Source organism: Perca fluviatilis, chromosome 12 (genome assembly GCF_010015445.1).
Source record: "Perca fluviatilis chromosome 12, GENO_Pfluv_1.0, whole genome shotgun sequence".
Lineage (NCBI taxonomy): Eukaryota > Metazoa > Chordata > Actinopteri > Perciformes > Percidae > Perca > Perca fluviatilis.
This window is the reverse complement of record NC_053123.1, coordinates 26,439,357-26,457,365: the sequence shown is the minus strand read 5'-3', so window position 1 is coordinate 26,457,365 and position 18,009 is coordinate 26,439,357. Positions and strand designations below refer to the sequence as shown.

At 40.7% G+C, this 18,009-nt stretch overlaps 1 protein-coding gene across 2 annotated transcripts in view; it reads right to left on the bottom strand.

Annotated features, from left to right (window-relative positions):
* zmym2 (zinc finger, MYM-type 2) overlaps positions 1-7,923 on the bottom strand; it is a 34,646-nt gene extending 26,723 nt beyond the window's left edge. The window contains exons 1-2 of one of the 2 annotated variants that reach the window (XM_039818026.1): positions 7,819-7,923; positions 336-1,067 (exon numbers count right to left, since the gene is read on the bottom strand). In XM_039818026.1, coding sequence (XP_039673960.1) covers positions 336-1,052 — 717 coding nt within the window. In that variant the 5' untranslated portion in view covers positions 1,053-1,067; positions 7,819-7,923. Of the gene's footprint in view, positions 1-335; positions 1,068-6,862; positions 6,958-7,818 lie in introns of those variants that run through there. The other variant, XM_039818027.1, reaches the window with a different exon arrangement.
* Between the last annotated feature and the right edge of the window lie 10,086 nt (positions 7,924-18,009).

Sequence of the window (18,009 nt, the reverse complement as noted above, 5' to 3'; positions counted from 1 at the left end):
AGAATTGAATCCAACCTCATCTAACTAGGAGCTCCCAGTGCAACTTGGATGAATAAATATTGAAATAAAAAAAATAAAAAGAAAGAAATCGGCCCACCGCAGCGTCATTACAAAAGATATCATTATGCTCTTTGCCAAGAACAAACATGCTACGTCACAGAGAACACCTGCTTTCACCAATGTCTATCAGCAGACAACATCAGAAGAACCAACTTTTCCTGAAACCCATTAGAAGGAATGACTTAAAACTTAAAAAAGGTACAGCGAGAGTATAGGCGAATATAAACTAGTTGAAAGAAAATATGGGGGAAAAAAAAAGTTCTGATGATTCTCACCGCTGTGACAGCCGCCGCCCCGCTCTGCAGTGATGTCACCGAGGTTATCATCAGGTTCAAGTCTTCCTGGACGTCCACTGGATGTGGTGGCGTATTCACTGCAGAAACAGTGGAGCTTCCTTTCTGGCTACTGGAGCCCAGTGTGGTGACACTGGCGATCCTGATCTCTGAATCTGGCTCAGTGCTGCTGAGTGCACCTGGCGAGTGGGATTCCGAGGACCCTGCAGGGCGCGCTGGTGAGGAGGAGGAAGTTTCTTTCTGTTCAGAGTCATCCTCATCATCAATGACAATAGGCTCTGCTTCTGTGGTTGGAGGTTTAGGAGGTGCTGCCACCGTGGATGTGCTGGAAGACGCAGGAGAACCGGGGGTCATCTCTGCCGTGGACATGTCTACAGTTGCCACGGCAGCAGCCGGCTCTAGGCAGTCTGTGCTGGGCGTGTCTTGGGAGAGGGTTGTGGCAGAAGGCTGGAGATCCTCCTCCCCTACGAGAACCACATCATCATCATCATTGTCCTCTGTGCAACCCTCATCATTGTCCTCTGTTCCCCCCTCCTTCGCGGCTTCATCTTCTTCTTCCGTTACCATGGAAAATGCCTCCCCAGCCACCTCGGAGGGGGGCGTGGTCTGTTGCTCGGGGGAGGGAGTGGCATCCATGGGCTCCACCCGCTCCCCTGCCTCTTCTGCTACGGCAGGGTTTGGTTCTGACTCCCCATCCATCGCTAAGGCAACCACCTGGCAATCAACACACAAAAGCCAGTTAGACATGGTAAAACCGATCACTGGTGCTGGCTTCACCTAATTATCTCCTGACAGCTGTACAGGTAACACAGGTATCCCCAGAGGCCAGCTTGCCCCACCACATAGACCCCTAATGCCTGCCTGGTGAAGACTCGTTGTCATTGTCTATTTCACCAAGCCTGTCCTAAATCTACGCCAAACTACGACCCATTTCCCCCAAGACGCAGCTTTAACTGGATGCTCTGCTAACAGTTGGAGCCAAAATGGACGTTGCGTTGCTGCTGGGGCAGTGATGTGACATTTCTGCTGTGTTCCTTCTAGAGCTGCAAAGAATAACCGATTAGTTATCAACTATTAAATTAATTGCCCACTATTTTGATAATTCATTAATCAGTTTGAGTCCTTTTTTTAATGGAAAAGAGGTTGAACTGATTCCAGCTTATTGAATGTGAATATTTTCTAGTTTTTTGTCCCTCCTCTGAAAGTAAACTGAATATTTTTGAGTTGTGGACAAAACAAGACGTTTGAGGATGTCATCTTGGGCTTTGTCACTGATGGACGTTTTTCACAATTTTCTGACATTTTATAGACCAAACAACTAATTGATTAATCGAGAGAATAATCGACAGATCAACTGACAATGAAAATAATTGTTAGTTGCAGCCCTAGTTACTTCGCTCAGGTCATTGCGGTCAAGTCAAACTTTGCCTTCTCAAGGTGACTTACAATGAGCACACGTTCTAGCAAGAGAAAAAAAGGTGATGGTACAAGAAACCAGGACGACACAAGGATATCTCAATATTTCCTCTACCTGGGTGAGAAGAACTCATCAAAAGTGGGTCAACCAACTCCAAAAAGAGCAGGGCCGCAAATTTTCAGACCTCTTCATTTTCGTCTGTACTTGATGACTAAGCTCAAAAGCATTGTACTTCTTTAATCAAGTTAATATGAACAAGTAACCGTAGCAGTTTAGTCATTTATGGGACATAAAACCTGATAACACTCTCAGTATTCTTACTATTACATCATAATAGTGGAACCTGAAATTTTTGTTGCAACCGTTATACAGAGCGGACTCTGAAATCTTGTAAATGAAATGCAAAACCATCTCAGAAACCTTCGGTCTTATCAAAACGGTTTTGCTGGGACAATTTTCTAAAATAATTTCAATATTGATTCAGACAAGTATTATATTACTGATAAGGTTGAAGGATGGTGGATGGCTTGTGCTGCAGAGTCAAGCCTTTCTGGAAAACACTATGAAAGGGGGCAGCTAAGGCTAAACAACAGTAGAGGCGATGTCTTCAACGTAGACCCTCAAGAACTGCTACGTGCCTGCCTAGCAATGGAAGCAACTTTGCTCCTCCTCCTCCTCCTCCTCCTCCTCCTCCTCCTCCTCCTCCATAACGTCTCATCCTTCTTTTCCTGTTCCCTGCACCTCCTTACCCATCTACCCAGCACTTTACTCCTCTCACCTGCCGTCTTTCACATCCCTCCCTCCGTACCCCTGTGTGTCGCTCGACACAGCTTCTCTTTTGTTGCCCCCGGCAACTGGTGAAGCTACACCTTGGTTGCCATGGTGACGGTAAGGCCCACCACCACCACCACAGGGACTCGTTGTCTGTGCTCTACATCTGGGTGCTGTTGAGTTGGCCAACACAATATTCAAATGGCTTATATTTCACCCCGGTGATACTGAACAAATTCATGTATGAAGTCATCAATGCATTTAACAGCTAAATGTTACTAAAACTGGGCTTCTGGATATCTCTACAATACCCAAAAGAGAAGAAATACAACAAAATATGTCTCAGGCAGATTTGGTGCCACACTCTATTAGTTACTATTACTGGTAATTACTATTTAAAGCACTTTTGGGGATGTCTGCACTCTCTACGTTGATCTGTTTCTGTCAAAAACTCCCTTTCATGTCACACAGCAGTGAGCGTGGCTGTAAGCCGCACATCAACTCACTGCTGACAGCTGCAACACACAGACACGCACACACAAACACACACACACACAGCTCTATGTTCTTTACCCCAACAGCCACCGTGACCAGAACACACCTGAATACAGCCTTTAGAGCTACAAGAAAGGACAGTCTACACTACAGAGGAAGCCACTTCACTGGCTTGACATAATTGCGGCGGCCATTTTGGCCATCCAATATAAATCACAGCACCACAGCTACGCTATCTTGGAAGAAACAGGTATGCATATTTAGGTTTTTGTCATATTTTACAACTTTTCACTTTTCCCACATTAGCTTCATGACCGAGTTGAGACTTTACTACATTTTAGTATGGTAGGAAGTCCATCCTTTACCCAGATGACCTGGACCTCCTCCTCCTCCTGATAGGGCTTAATGAACAAACTGGAAGACATCTTTCTATGACTGTCGGAGATGATTCCTCACAACTAACAGCTGTGTTAAGCCACATATAAATGAGATCTGCGATTAATTTCCACCAGTTTGCTTAAAGTATAAAAAGCAGTTCCTGTGACATCTTTGTTTATCTCCTACTTTCAAAAAATACGGAGTTTATTTGCTATTGGCGGTTGACATTTTGACCGTAATTTACTTGACACTTATGCCAAGAAAGCTACTTGGCAATCAAAAAGGAGGTGGACAAAAATACAAATACCTCAAAGACCTCAAATGTACAAGAACTTTGTCTCAATAAAAATCTGTCTAAAATGTACAAACAATACAAATATGACAAAAAAAAAAGCTTTTGATACATAACCATTTCCTATAATCAGTGTTACGGACATACTTCAGTCAGTATCAAAAAAGTATTTATATGTTACATACCAAGCACTACTAAAACAATTCCAGCCAACACATATATGCAAAACAGTAAAACAAACGTATTAAATGCAGTGATTACACTGACTGAAAGACATGTAAGGAGAGGTTTGCTCAGCAACGCTACAAACTAGACCATTAAAACATTAAACACTGGTATTTACAGCAGGGCTATTGTGTTGTAGACCTATTATCAGATGTTTCTGTTGCAGGTTAAAGGTCCAATATGTAATATATTTACTGTAATAAATCCAAAAAGGATCCCAATGAGTAATCAGATATTAAGGAAACATGCTAAGTTGAAATACTATCTTTTCTGACAACGCCGCTAATGTCAGTATTTGATGGAATGTCTGTATTGTGTTTTGTTATCTTATATACTGTCTATGGTTGTTATCAACTGCCCACTTTGACAGCCAGGCCGGGTTGCCAGATATACCTGTAAACACGTAAACCCAGCGCGCTACAGCTGTAACGTTAGTACAGCCATGGAAGCAGCAAACAAACAAACGGGATCAACGGAGATAGATTCTACCGGACCTAAAAAGAAAACAGCATGTTTCTAACAGTTGCGTGACCACAGACGTAACAAACCCCTGGTAAATATTGGAGATGTATTTGAAAGATGGAGACAGCTTAGAGCCCAGAAGGACGCCAAGTTGACTAATTTCCTCCTTAACAGGTAAGCATAGCTTCATGCTAATTTATCACGGCTACAAGGGACGGGCATTTTATGTAATTTCAACATTTGTGTACTCACATTCCATTAGCTATATAGCTAGAGTACCCGAGTTACTTAACCGACAAAATCAATTGAGACACAGCCAGTAAAGTGATCCCGACTGGTCCTGGCTAACGCCGCCTTGCTAACTGCTAGCCAACGTTACCGGAGGACCAGGCAAGCGGGCCACGGCTGTTTAGCAACGTGTAGCCTGTTCAGCGGCCGTAACCAACAACGGTGAGTTATTTGAAGCCAAGAGAGGGGGGGGCTGTAAATCGGGAAGAGAGGACCGTGTGTTTGCAGTGTGTTCAGCGACTGTCCTCTACCTTGCTGTAGAGGACAGCAAGGTAGTGTTATTTTTAGCAGTTCTCACCGTAATTCTGAGCCGAGGAAGTGTGTCTGTCCGTCGAGTGGAGAGAACGGCTAGGTTGTTGTTTTAGCGGTTCCTAGACGACTCTCTCCAGTATTTTGAATTTGTACTGCAGGAACTATTTTAAACACTAGCTGTCAGTATTACATATTGCACCTTTAAACTTCCATGTAACAACAATAAGACACTTGGACCAGGATCATACATACAAAATCCAACAAAAGTGCAATTCAGAATTTTTTTAACTGAGGCTGCATCACTACTGAAGAAACTGTCCTCTAAATGACAGTTAAAAGATATGGGTATTGGGCTACCTTAAACGTGGTTAACTAATACTAACAATTTACTAGCTTCGTCTGGACTGCAAATCTATCACTTCCTATTTTTGTTCCAGCTTTTACATATTTGATGTTTTGATGTAATTAAAGAAGCTAAAATAAATGTTTGAAAGATGTCAATATGCTAACATGTTTTGTATATTTGCTTTTTTCTATCAAAGTAAAATCATTGTTTCATGTGTAGGTTTTGTTCCGAAAATGTAGGGGAGAAATGTCAATAGCTTTTGTGAAACTGCATACATTACACAGCACCAGACAATCATACAGTATGTTTGATGATTGTTAAGATATATCTAAAACACTGAAGCTTGAACAGGAAGAGTTGGTCACGATGACCATGTGACAGGAAGTCAAAACAGCATCACATTTAAGATCAATAAGTTGTTATTGACTGTTCAAAAATAAGATGGGATTCCAAATAGTGACTGTGTAATCCAACTCAAACTTATATTTTAGAAGATATAACCTAACCCTATGTCTAGAGACCATGTGTGTGGGGTTACCTGGTGTCAAAATATTGACAGAGGGCCCAAAGGCACCCTTCTATATGTGCAACACCACCCAGAAGCCAAGCTGAGCTGCAAAGTAAATGCATCACAGCTCTGATATTACACCAACAGAGGGAATCTATGTGCAAAGCAACTCAGTAGTGCTCTGAGGGGGGAAAAATAGCCTGGTCTAGCCTCAGTTCAGACTGCAATGCAGAGCTATGAGCCAGCCTGCATTCACGTGGATGCGAGGGAAACGAGGGTCCTGCATTAATGAGCTCTGACATGCAACCTTGCTCCTAACGTCAACACCAGGTGGACAGAGAGAGGTGGGATGGGGAGGGGGGGGGGGAAAGAGACTCCCTCCTTGCAACAAAACACTCAGCAGACAAGCAGTTAAAATCTGCGCCAGAACAACCCCGGCCACATCATCACCTTACATATGTGCTCCTCTATATTTCCAACACTGTCAGTTTGCGCAAGTTGATCATCAAATGATTTTTTCCCCAGCAGGTCACAAGGTGGAGGCATAGAGCTGTTTGCGCCAGTTGCGCAGAAGACAACCGACTAATACTATATTCAAATAAAACGACTGAGATTATTATATAAGGCTTATGTCACTGAGAAGTGATGCGTAATGCGCAGCCACCAGAACATCCCCCAAGCCAGCTGATGGGCTACAATACAGTCAATTCCGGTTACCTGGCAGCTGAATGCATAACTAAACCCTGGCTATTCTGAGCTCCACACAGTTGATGAGCTCTCCTTTGAAATGTTAGAAAATCAGCACTGAAGGACAGCCTGTACCAAGCTTCCAGGGGCCGCTGAAGTCCCCCTGGCCGTGCCCTTGGTTATTAACACTGGCTAGGAGCTCAGCTCCATGACGAGGACCACCACAGCACCAAATCCGGTCCAGGCACCCGGTTACCGCGGTGACTATCACACGACCTGATCCGAGCTTCCCCTTCTTTTCCCCGTCTCTCTTTTTTTTCAGCAGTGATATTTAACAAACTATGGGAAGCAGGTCCCAAACTTTAACCAAGAACAAAAACACAACTACCTGAGCTGCGCAGCTCTTCCATAAATAACCCAGGTAAATGAGGGTGGTAGGTTGGCTTCCAAGTTGGGATCCAGAAGAAAACGTGGTTCAGGGTGTTCCGTTCCCACCCCTGCCCTTCCTGGCGCAAACAGCCATTGGATTAGCGGCGGATAGAGGGGAGGAGAGCAGGCACAGACTGACTGCGCCATTGTTATAAATAGCACTAAAAATGACCACAACTTATTCGCATTAAATAGCGCTTAATAGTGAACGAGACACACTGTCTGACACTCAAATCTTCACGGCTGGCAGCGTGTGGTTTTAATACACCCCCCCCCCCCATCTCATCCAGTTTATTTTTTCTAGTCGTGCACATGCCAGTGCCACCAAAGCAGACCGGGAAACCGAATAAAAAGCCCGATTTTTATGATACCTGTGACGCTGGGGTTTTAATTGGAAAGTTACCCCGCACAGAGCCCGACCTGGCGCAATCAGTGGCAGATATCCCCGGCCACCGCCAGGGGCGCCCTATGGTTAGTATGAACGGTCTTCATCTGTGTCATGCGGTGGTAAACAACGAGGCGCAAAGATATTTCCACACCGTGTTTACAGGAGTCCCTCGAGAGTTACCGTGACCCAAAGCCGGGTATAAACCCAATAATTTAACAACCACATAGAATAATGGCCCCGTCCTCTTCCTCCCCCAGCGGAAAACAGCACTGCCTGCCGTCCGCCATTAGGGAGCCAACTGAACAATACTGGAGACTAGAGGCGGCAGCAGCCACAGCACACACAGATCAGGGGAGAAAATCTGTTAAAATTGACTGTTTATTGTTCACTACATGTGTCTTTTCGCCCCAGCGTGACTCCTGGGGGAGTCCCTGGACACCGGCGTAACAGCCCGCGCAAGTTCCCGAAACTTTGACTAATTAGGCGTAAAACTGGAATATAAAAAAACGTCTGTGAAATTCGCTTACCGGAGTAGAGCTCGAAACGGTGTAGCGCCACTTTTGTGCCTTGACATTAATCCTGGGGAGCGCTTGCGCAGAACGTAGAACTTTCCACTTTCCGTCCAAAGATCGTGTATTGAGAAGATGACTCACTACGTGCGGGTGGCGGTTCACTTGACGTACCACGCCGGTTGGCTTTACCTTTATATTTTAGTATTGTGAAGACATAGATTGCAATTGATTGGTCTTGCTGCATTATATACACACACACATCTGAGTAGGTTTTGTTTTGGATAATTATTAGTTGACTATTTGATCAGCTAAGTATTATGATCTCAACCGTTCTCTTAATACATCCATGATCTCAACAGACCTTTTTTGTGCACAGCAGCCATTTTGAACATTCAGGATGTTTTTTTTTTAATCTAGCAGGGAAAGTTTGTTATGTAGGTTTCTAAACTAGGCTACTTATTAACTATGATAAACAGTAGGCCAAGATAACCACTTTATTGGGGTTCCTTGATAAATCTGAGAGGTGGCGAGATGATTACAGGAGAAAACGGGGGGGAGGGGATATATTTCTGCTAGCTAAAGTTAGATAGGCTATATTTTCAGACTGATCCTTGTGGGCCATTTATATTCCGGACTCTAACATTTTTTAATAAAGCATGAAAAATCACTCCATGGTTGTGCTGGTCACAGCTGCCAACATGCAACCAGAGATAGAGGGTAGGTAGAAGTTGACATTGTATGCCAAAAAAAGATTAGGAACTAGGCTACTGCAATAATGGATCACAGCTATGCATGTAGGCCTTCATGTAGGCTATGTAAAATGATATAGCCTACCCTTTTATATGCTGTGCTCCTATTAGATTTTATATATTGTTGTGCTTGTTGTGAATGTGATGTGGGTAGCAGACACGTTTATATAGGCTACATGTTTGGGTAGAAGGAGCTCACTCAGCTAAAGCTGCATTTAAACTTAACTTGTAGAAGAAGTTGAGTGAACAATATGCTTGTGAGCAGCTGTCAGGAACTGTTGCCATAAACCTCCACCTTTTTCCTAAACAACACAAGAACACAAACTGAAAACAAAGGTTTGCTTAAGTGTGCTGTAGTGATTCTGATTTTGTAATGCATTTTTTAGTAGTCCTGGCTGGCACAATATTAAAATCAAATGCCATATTTTTTTTATGATTAACATTTTCATCACAAAACACCCAGACAAATTCAAGAAAAGATGACACATAGCTACAACATTCAAGACCACACAACAGCATAATAACAAAATAGACACACTATAAACCAAATGAACATGTAGGCCTATGCATAAATGACAACACCATAAGCCCATCATACACGTCTCTCCCCAGCACAAAGCTTCTTAGGAGCCCTCCAGAAAGCTGAAGTACCTTCCCCATTTCTTAGTGTAGACATCCAATCTGGAAAAATTTTTTTATATGACATCTTTTCAAACACCGCCACCCTAGCCATCTCTCAAGCCCACTCTTGAATTGACTGCACCCATGCAATCCTCCATCCTCTTATAATAATCTGTCTGGTTATCATTAAACTAGTTTGGACCCAACTTCTTATGTGCTTATCCATCCCGTTTAGGATTGATCCATCTCAATCTCAAAATGCATAATCTTGGGATGAGGCGCCGCACCCTCACATCGCGTAACATAGTTTTAATATTACAGATTCTGTCCCACTCCTCATCATCCAGTGTAATACTCAGATCCCTTTCCCATGTCTTCTTGAAGGCTGTCCAGGCTCCATCCCCCAGGTTCTGCATAAGCATAGAATAATACCCAGAAGCCTCATGACCAAATGCCAGATTTTTTTAAAGCAATCTGCATTCAAACTGCATCACCACTTAAAAAATATGAAAATGTTCTTGTTTACTGTAATGACGTTTGAAAAAATCTGCCAATTGTTTTTTCTACTGTGCAGAAAAGCAAGGAAAGGAAATACATGACAAATGCTATCTGAAGTTATGAAGTACATTTACTCAAGCACTGTACTTTTAGTGGTAGCCTACTTGCACTCTACTTAAGTATTTCCATTTTATGCTTCTTTATACTTGAACTCCACTACATTTCAGATGCAAAATTGTAGACCTACTTTTTACTCGACTTATCTGACAGCTTTAGTTACAAATTTCTAATAAAAAAATAGCTCTACATTTACCAGCTGCAACATTAAAGTAATGAACACATTAATGCATCAATAAGTATAATCCAATAATAAAAATGTGCCAAGAGCATTCTGAAAACCTTCTGCAAAAGAAATACTTTTACTTTTGGTACTTAAAGTATATTTTATTGCTGGTACTTTTATGCTTTTATGTAAGTAAAATATCTGAATACTTCTTCCACCACTGCACTTATATACAGTTAACTACCAAAAACACTGGTCTGGTCCTTTAAGTCTTCTTTAATATATGTATGTATAGCCTCTATATGACGTTTATTGTGACCTGAAGTAGAGGCAGAGTGAGACCTCACTCATTTATTAGACTCTCTGACGGCATCCATTCGTATTTCTTTAGTTCTTTTTTCGTCGCGCAAGCGCGCGAGCAGCAATCAGGAGGTTGCATGGTTGGCAATTTAATTGCTCCATTAAGATGATTTAACCTTATCGATACATATCATGTCTCCCGTATAAACTGACTCCAGATCAGCTGGCAAATGACATACTTTGATAATGAAAGGCTTTTAAAACAAGCTCCATTGAAGTAGACACAGCTCGGGTCCAATCAGGAGGGAGGATCCAGGTTGAGAGAGTTCATGCTCAGTTCTGCCGGTGCAACATCGGGTTTCCTCACGTCATTTCATCCAAACATGCAAGGGAAACCAAAACAGCCCAGCAAATAACTAATACACCCAGAACAGTGTGAGAAAAGCAACATAGATGTCCCTGTATGATAAGAGGACGTCACAATAAAATACGTGCAAGAGCGATCAGATCATAAACTGAGCCAACAGACCAATTATCAGTCATTAGACAAACTATGAGGTAGGCCTAATCTGATGATTTTTTGTAGCAGGGAGGCAAAAAGTCGAATGAAGTCATGATCACGTTTTTAATATGGCGGATCAGGTGCGTTCAAGTCCGTGACCAACATCACAGAAACGTGCAGATCGGATTACCTTCAGGGTTTATTCCCATCTCGAGACCCTACACATATCCCCAAACGCACCAGATTAAACGATTATTTCTACACCAGTCTGATAAAGCAAACCGTCGGGTTGCCAGATCTTGTGCAAAATGTCGGAGATTTCCATCTCGGAGATCTCCATGTTCAGACCTTTTTTTTTTTTTTTTTTTTACAGTCTATGGTTCAGGCACACGCAAATTCTGCTGAAACATATTAAAACTGTGACCGTGGATCCAGATGCAGACCGATCCTGTAGCCTACATAACCACCAGTAGGCTATAGCCTTTATGAAACTACAGTGTGTGTGTGTGTGTGTGTGTGTGTGTGTGTGTGTGTGTGTGTGTGTGTGTGTGTGTGTGTGAGAGAGAGAGAGAGAGAGAGAGAGGTGTTTGCTGACTTTATTTAGTTTCCATTTCAGGGCTGCAAAACAATCAATAGGCTACATTAAATTTCAATCCAGTTAGCAGCCTCTTTATTGTAGCCTACCTTTATACATTTACTCTCAATGTAGGTGACTGGTGGCAGATAGCCTATGACATGAACACAGCCACTGTGCATAAATCCTGTTATATTTTTGACATTGTGTAGGCTATATTTTGGAATTGTACTTCATCGATAATTGTTAGTTTATAGGCTATATACTTTTTTATTTGCACTCTTTTCTACTTTGTACTGCAACTGCTGCACAGTAATTTGTAAAAGTTCTTATCTTACAATAACTACACTTTTGCAGTGGGGGAAAGTAACTAAGTACATTTAATCACGTTCTGGAAGCTACTTAAAAAGGATATTCCAGCGATTTAGTGGTGCACTTTCATAAAGTTGGGGTTCTCTCGAGCTGGAGGTATTTTCACTTTTGGGTCCCAGTGTGGGTCAAGATCTCAAAACATTGGATCATGCATTTCCAATAATTCAACGCAATAATATATTTTTGTTAGAGGCTGGTAAATTCCCATGTCTTTCTAGTTTGTAACAATATAGGCTTTCTGATAAAATACAGTATTTAGTCTCCAAAAAAAACATCTAAGCTATCTTTACAATGCGGAGTGTCCCTTTATGATTTTACATACAATATATGATCTGTTAATATATAATGCATTGTAATCAGCTATCATTAATGCTGCATACATATTAATGCCTCTATAATAATAAACAATAATCTTATTATATATACAGATTCAACACTGGCAGGCGCCTTTCTGCTTGCATAATGAACACTTTTTTGACACTTAAAGAACATGTTGCTGATAATACTTGTTAATAAAGTCCTTTTGTTTTTTGCAGCATGTTGTCATCTGGTTTCTGGTTTCCGAGGGAGATGAAACGTGTTAAAAAGCCTCGAGGGTTTTTATGACCTCACCAACCACAGAGTTTGTATTTTTCCTTTTTTTCAGTAGCAGTCTAGTGTGCAACTAAACTAAACTGGTTGATGAAACAAATCTCCATCTAGTAAGTTCTATCTTTTCTGTCATGTCAGAGTTGTCATGGAATTGCAGATGTTAAAATTTGAAACATAAATCACTTCAAGGACCTCTCATCCATGTTGATTTTGAAAGCCGATCTTCATTCTTGACCCTCAAAACAACAGTTAAAGAACTATCACTGCAAGGTCCATTTAGAAACTGATCCACAGCAATGCAACGATCGCGTGATACCTCAAAAGCACCAGAACAGCTACTGAATGCATTTTGTATAAGATTGTTTTGACATAACAAAACACTGAACATGAAGAGTGGAGTGTAGAAGAAGGAGAGGCAGTCTTGAACCCATAACACTGCAAGGCAACATAATGTCTTTTACAACATAGTGTAGTGGATTAAGGTTAAGGATATGTTCATTATCTCCCATAGGAATAAAATGGATCTTGGGTTAAGGGACTTGCTGCATCAAAATCAAACGTCACAATAAAACACATTAAATAAGAAACATTAGCTTGAGATAAAACAACTGTGCAAATTAGCCACAACGCTATTCACTCCGTTGAGAATATTTTTTTTCAAATCAACGGCATACATCTCAACACACACACCTTGGATGGATTATTGAATGTGCCTACCAGGCACAGGCCCAGGGGGTCAGGGGCTCTGACTCACAAAATGTTGATAAAAAAAAAAAAAAAAAATCACAAAGAGATACCAACTGACCACAAACATACAAAAAGTGACTACAAATGATGCAAAATGACTACAAAGAGACACAATACGATGATGCAAAACAATCGCAGAGATGCAAAATGACTACAAGGAGACACAAAATTACCACAGACACCCAAAATTGATAGACAGACACGCAAAGAGATAAAAACGACGCAAAATGAGAGAGAATGGGAGACTTTTTGAGTTTGGGTTTCTATGTAGACAGGGTGGAGGGTCTTACAGTACATGTCTGTGCCCACGGGCATCTTGTCTCATAACACATCCAAAAAATCGATACACTTGAGTATCCCGATATTTTATTTTGCAATACTGTATTGATTTTGAAAAAGGCAATTTTTGATTTGAACATTCAAAAATATTAATGTAAGACAGTGGTTCACGTTTATGTTGTGTTTAAACCCCCTACCGCTAGATGGCTATGCTGAGACGCACCACTAGTGTCCTTGCATAACAGTGCCTAACAGTGCCTAACAGTGCCTAGCAGTGCCTAATAGTGCCTAGCAGTGTCTAGCCGTGCCTAGCAGTGCCTGACTTTTTGCTAGAAGCTAACAGTGTAGCTATGGCTGAACTTTGGCCTACTTTAGCATATAAATATTAGCTCACTAAGAACCTGTGCACCACAATCCCAAACTGGCAGTTTGATTTTCTGTGTACTGAATTGTTTACCTAAAGTAAACTTCTTTGAATGTTATGCACATTGTGTCTTTTTTTTTTTTAAATATTAGTTTTTCTAAAATTATACTTTTAAAAAATCCCAATGTATCGCCTTACGCACAGTATCGAAATATATTGCAATATATTGAATCGTGACCCATGTATCGTGATACGTATCGTATCGCCAGATTCTTGCCAATACACAGCCCTACTATCCTCTAGGAGTTGTCCATTCATCAGTTTAACTAACAGAGGATGTGACTGGGATTTTCCCAAGATTAAATCAAAAGGAAAAAAAGGCAAATGGGTCGACAGTAGTAGAGGCAGCGTTGCCTGTCTATCCACATCTGGATACTGCAGTTACCAAGTCGTGTCTCAAACTCTAGATTGGACTGATGTCTGGACTCTTCAGCTCAGTGGCATTGTTTCATGTACTGCTCACTAGAATACTGTCAGGATGAAAACAAAGCTGAAATAACAACAATAAACAATTTAATGAGAAAATATTAACAGTCCACGTCCAGATAGCCTACGTAAGGAGGATAAAAAAATAAGAAAGGAAGGCCAGGGACGATGACGATGTACAGTATGTACTTATTTATGTTGGATTTTTTTTTATTTTTTTTATCTGATGTACCAAGTTGTTTTTATTGTTATTGTAAAAGTTGTTTTGACAGCTTTTACCAGGATCACAGAACGTTTACTTGTGATGAAGAGATAAGTTCATGGTTAAGAGAACAAGAATAGAAGAAAAAGAAACAATGTGCATAAAAGTAAAAAAAAAAAACTAAAGAAAACCTTTTAAGACATATTTTCTGTCTTGCTGTAAAGTCGTGACTACACCAAACTCCATGATTGTCTAACTTCTGTGAATTCTTTAGTCAATACCTTGTACATTCCTGCACAAAAGCGGTACAGCTCTTTCAATTTAAAAACAGATACTGTATATTCTAACCATTTTATATTTTTATTGCAAATCTTTCTATTTTATTTACGTTTCTTGACTATTGCAGTGCTTGTTTTAGATCTTTTATTTTCTCTTACTATGTTTATAGGGATGCACCTGTTATAGTATGTTGTGATATCCACACGTGATAATGAACACTGTCCTCCGTTAGAGGCACACTTCTTTTTCTACATGTTTTGAGCACCTGGATTAAAGATTTCCCACATGATGAAAGAATACAGGCAGAGAAACCAGCGTGGAAATATATGTAGACATTTTTATTTAGGACAGAGTCACAGCCTCAGGGTAAAGCAGTGACTGGCTGCAAACAACATGGAGACCATGCTTTCTCACACATACCGTAGGTGCACGTCTACCTGCAGGAACATTCAGAGCCAAATATTTGTGTAAGTAAAAGGTGTGTATTCTAGAGGCGAGATAGAAGAATCTTGAAGTGAAGGGGATTGGCAAAGTAGTTAGCAAACCAGTGTTAAAACTATCAGCAAACAAGGAGAATCAAGGCAAACTGTTGGTCTCTTCATACGTCATAAACCAGCTTGTTCACATTTCTCTTAAAAGGACCATACCACTGTTTTACAAGCTTTGTCTCAACTACAAATCCTACATATTGTTCCTTACTACTGACGACTTCTGAATGAATGCTTAGAAGTTTTAGATTTCTTTATTCATTTTTCCTTCTGACTTCTATTCATTTCCATGCATTGTTAAAACCAATTACCAGACTCTTGAAACTTGCTACATATTCCATCACAGTGAAAATTACATTCAATAATGCAGCTTAAAGTTCCATTACTGTAGTATAATAATTGCTTTTTGTTAAAGCATCATTATGGAGGCAGACTAAACAGTTTAAAGTCCAGATTGATTTGAAAAGTCTGCTATAATGATAATAAAAAAAAAATGAATGGCAGATTGAATGCTCACTGTGATGGTTTATACCGTAGTCTACATCTCAAACAAGTTCCAAGAGTCTGTGGTTGATTTTCGTCCCATTTGGCAAAACATGGAAACCGATTACTGCCTGGAAAGTAGGAAAAAATACATTAAAAACTATGAAACACATCAGAGTGATTTGCAAAATGGTTGGTTGCAATTAGAGCTGGGCGATATGTAAAAAATCTAATATCACGATATTGTTGACCAAATACCTCAATATCGATATTGCGGCGATATTATAGGGTTGACAATTGGTGCTTACAAACAAATATTTACACAATGAGATTTTTGATAAATAATCATCATCAATGTGTATATAATAACTAAGTGGGTAAAGGCAAATAATAGAAAAGCCAGAACTGTCTGGTAAGTTCAAAAAAACTACATCACTTTACTGTAATCCAGCCATTAAAACCAGGGACAGATAACACTTCACAGTCTCATATCACGATATTGATATAATATAAATATATTGCCCAGCCCTAGTTGTAATTGTAAAATATGTAATAAATGGGCTAAAACATGCACTGGAGTCATCTTTGTTTTTTCAGACAATCCACAGTCCTCGCAAATCCAAGAGCAGTTTCACATCTTTGTCATTTAAAGTCTAACAATGCCATCACTAATATTCCCATAGTTTCCAATCACACTGATTGATTCTGATCACAACCCCAGATGGCCCCTCAACTATAGAGCTACCCAGATCCTGCTCCTCTCCAAAAACTTACACCAAAACAAATCACAACCTTTTCCACATTCTCTGGAGGGGGGGCTTAACATACATGCATTCACGCATGCCTCCACACTGTCCACAGTGAAGTTAAATAAGTACAAAACTAAAAGTCTAAACTAAGAAACTAAAGAGTGTCAGTATGATAGAAGGTGTTGTTTGGTTAGATTTCTGGAGCATCCATGAAGCTGTTAAAACTAAACGGAGCTCAGACATCATTAGGCAAGAGGTAGGCAGCTCTACAGTGAAATGACTGACATGAATATGCTCAGAAAGTGACATAAAAACAGGATGCGGTAAGAAAAAGACAAAAGTTTGTTTTCTATCTTACATCTGAATAAAGACACAGATTCACGTAAGGAAGAGTATAATAAAACACAACTTACAGGTGCACTTTGTTCTGCCTGTGCTTTGAAAATGGATGGGACGGCCGTATCCTTCAGACGTAGTACCGTCTTTCTGGTCGCATATGCGACAAAGATATGTTGCAATTTTTCAACGTAGTCCTCCGGTGAAAAATGCTCTTCGCAAACACGATACTGGTTAATTTTGTCTTGAGGTGTTGAAGTAGAGATGTCCAGAGCAGCTAGCCATTGATTTCTCCGTACCACATTAGATGGGATTCTGTGAAACATGACATTCGTGTATGTCCTTTGCTTGTTCTCACAACCTTTTGCTATGCAGCAAATGACCATGTTTGCTGTAACTGTAGCTGTAACTTCTCAAACTCAACAATCAATTCACTATTGTCTACTGTTGGAAAAAATTTGCCAACTACTATTCACGCCAGTGTTGCGCCGAAAACAGACTGCCTGCCGAAATACGACTGCACGCCGCTAGAGGGCAATGTTGGTCATGTTGTCCTGATATCCAAACCAAGAGTTAATAACATGTTATTAAAAAAGTGACATTTTTGAGCGATGTTGACGGAAGTTGGGGGGTTTCAGGTGTTGCGTGATATCTCTACGCCCAAGTAGCAGTGCTTCACCCCAATATAGTCCCAAATCAATATCTGCCTGGGAAATCGCCTAGTCTTAATCTGCATTGCTAGCTATTTGTACTTGTTGTGAATACGCAGGCCACAAAAAGTAATACGTTTTTGTTTGTTTGTTGGCGCTCTTTTACTCATGGCATGCTATCCGGCAACAAAGGATTCCATTCACTATGCTAAGCTAAGCTAGCGGCGGCGCATGCACTAAGACGTATGCGTTTGCCCACCTCGGAGAGACGATGAATACCCCATTTCAAAAAACGGTGGCGTATTCCTTTAAAGGGAGGGTTCTTAGGAAAATTTAACTTAAGCCAGCGGTGTTAATGCGAACATGCTGTCGTTTATTCTAAGATATTATGAATAGGCTTTTGCACTATAATGCAAACACAAAAAAACTTAATCTGCATTACCTTTTCACACAAGGCCACAACCTCATTAATCTGGTTCTGCTTCAAACATTGTGTATGTTGTCACCGGGATAAATCACAAAACAGATTAAAACTTTACTGGGGTCAAGATTTACACGTGTCCTTTTGAGCGGTTAGTCATAATCTCAACAGTCAAAAATAGGAAAACTGGGGGTGCCTTAGTAGTTTACTGGGTTGAGCATTTACCAGCAAG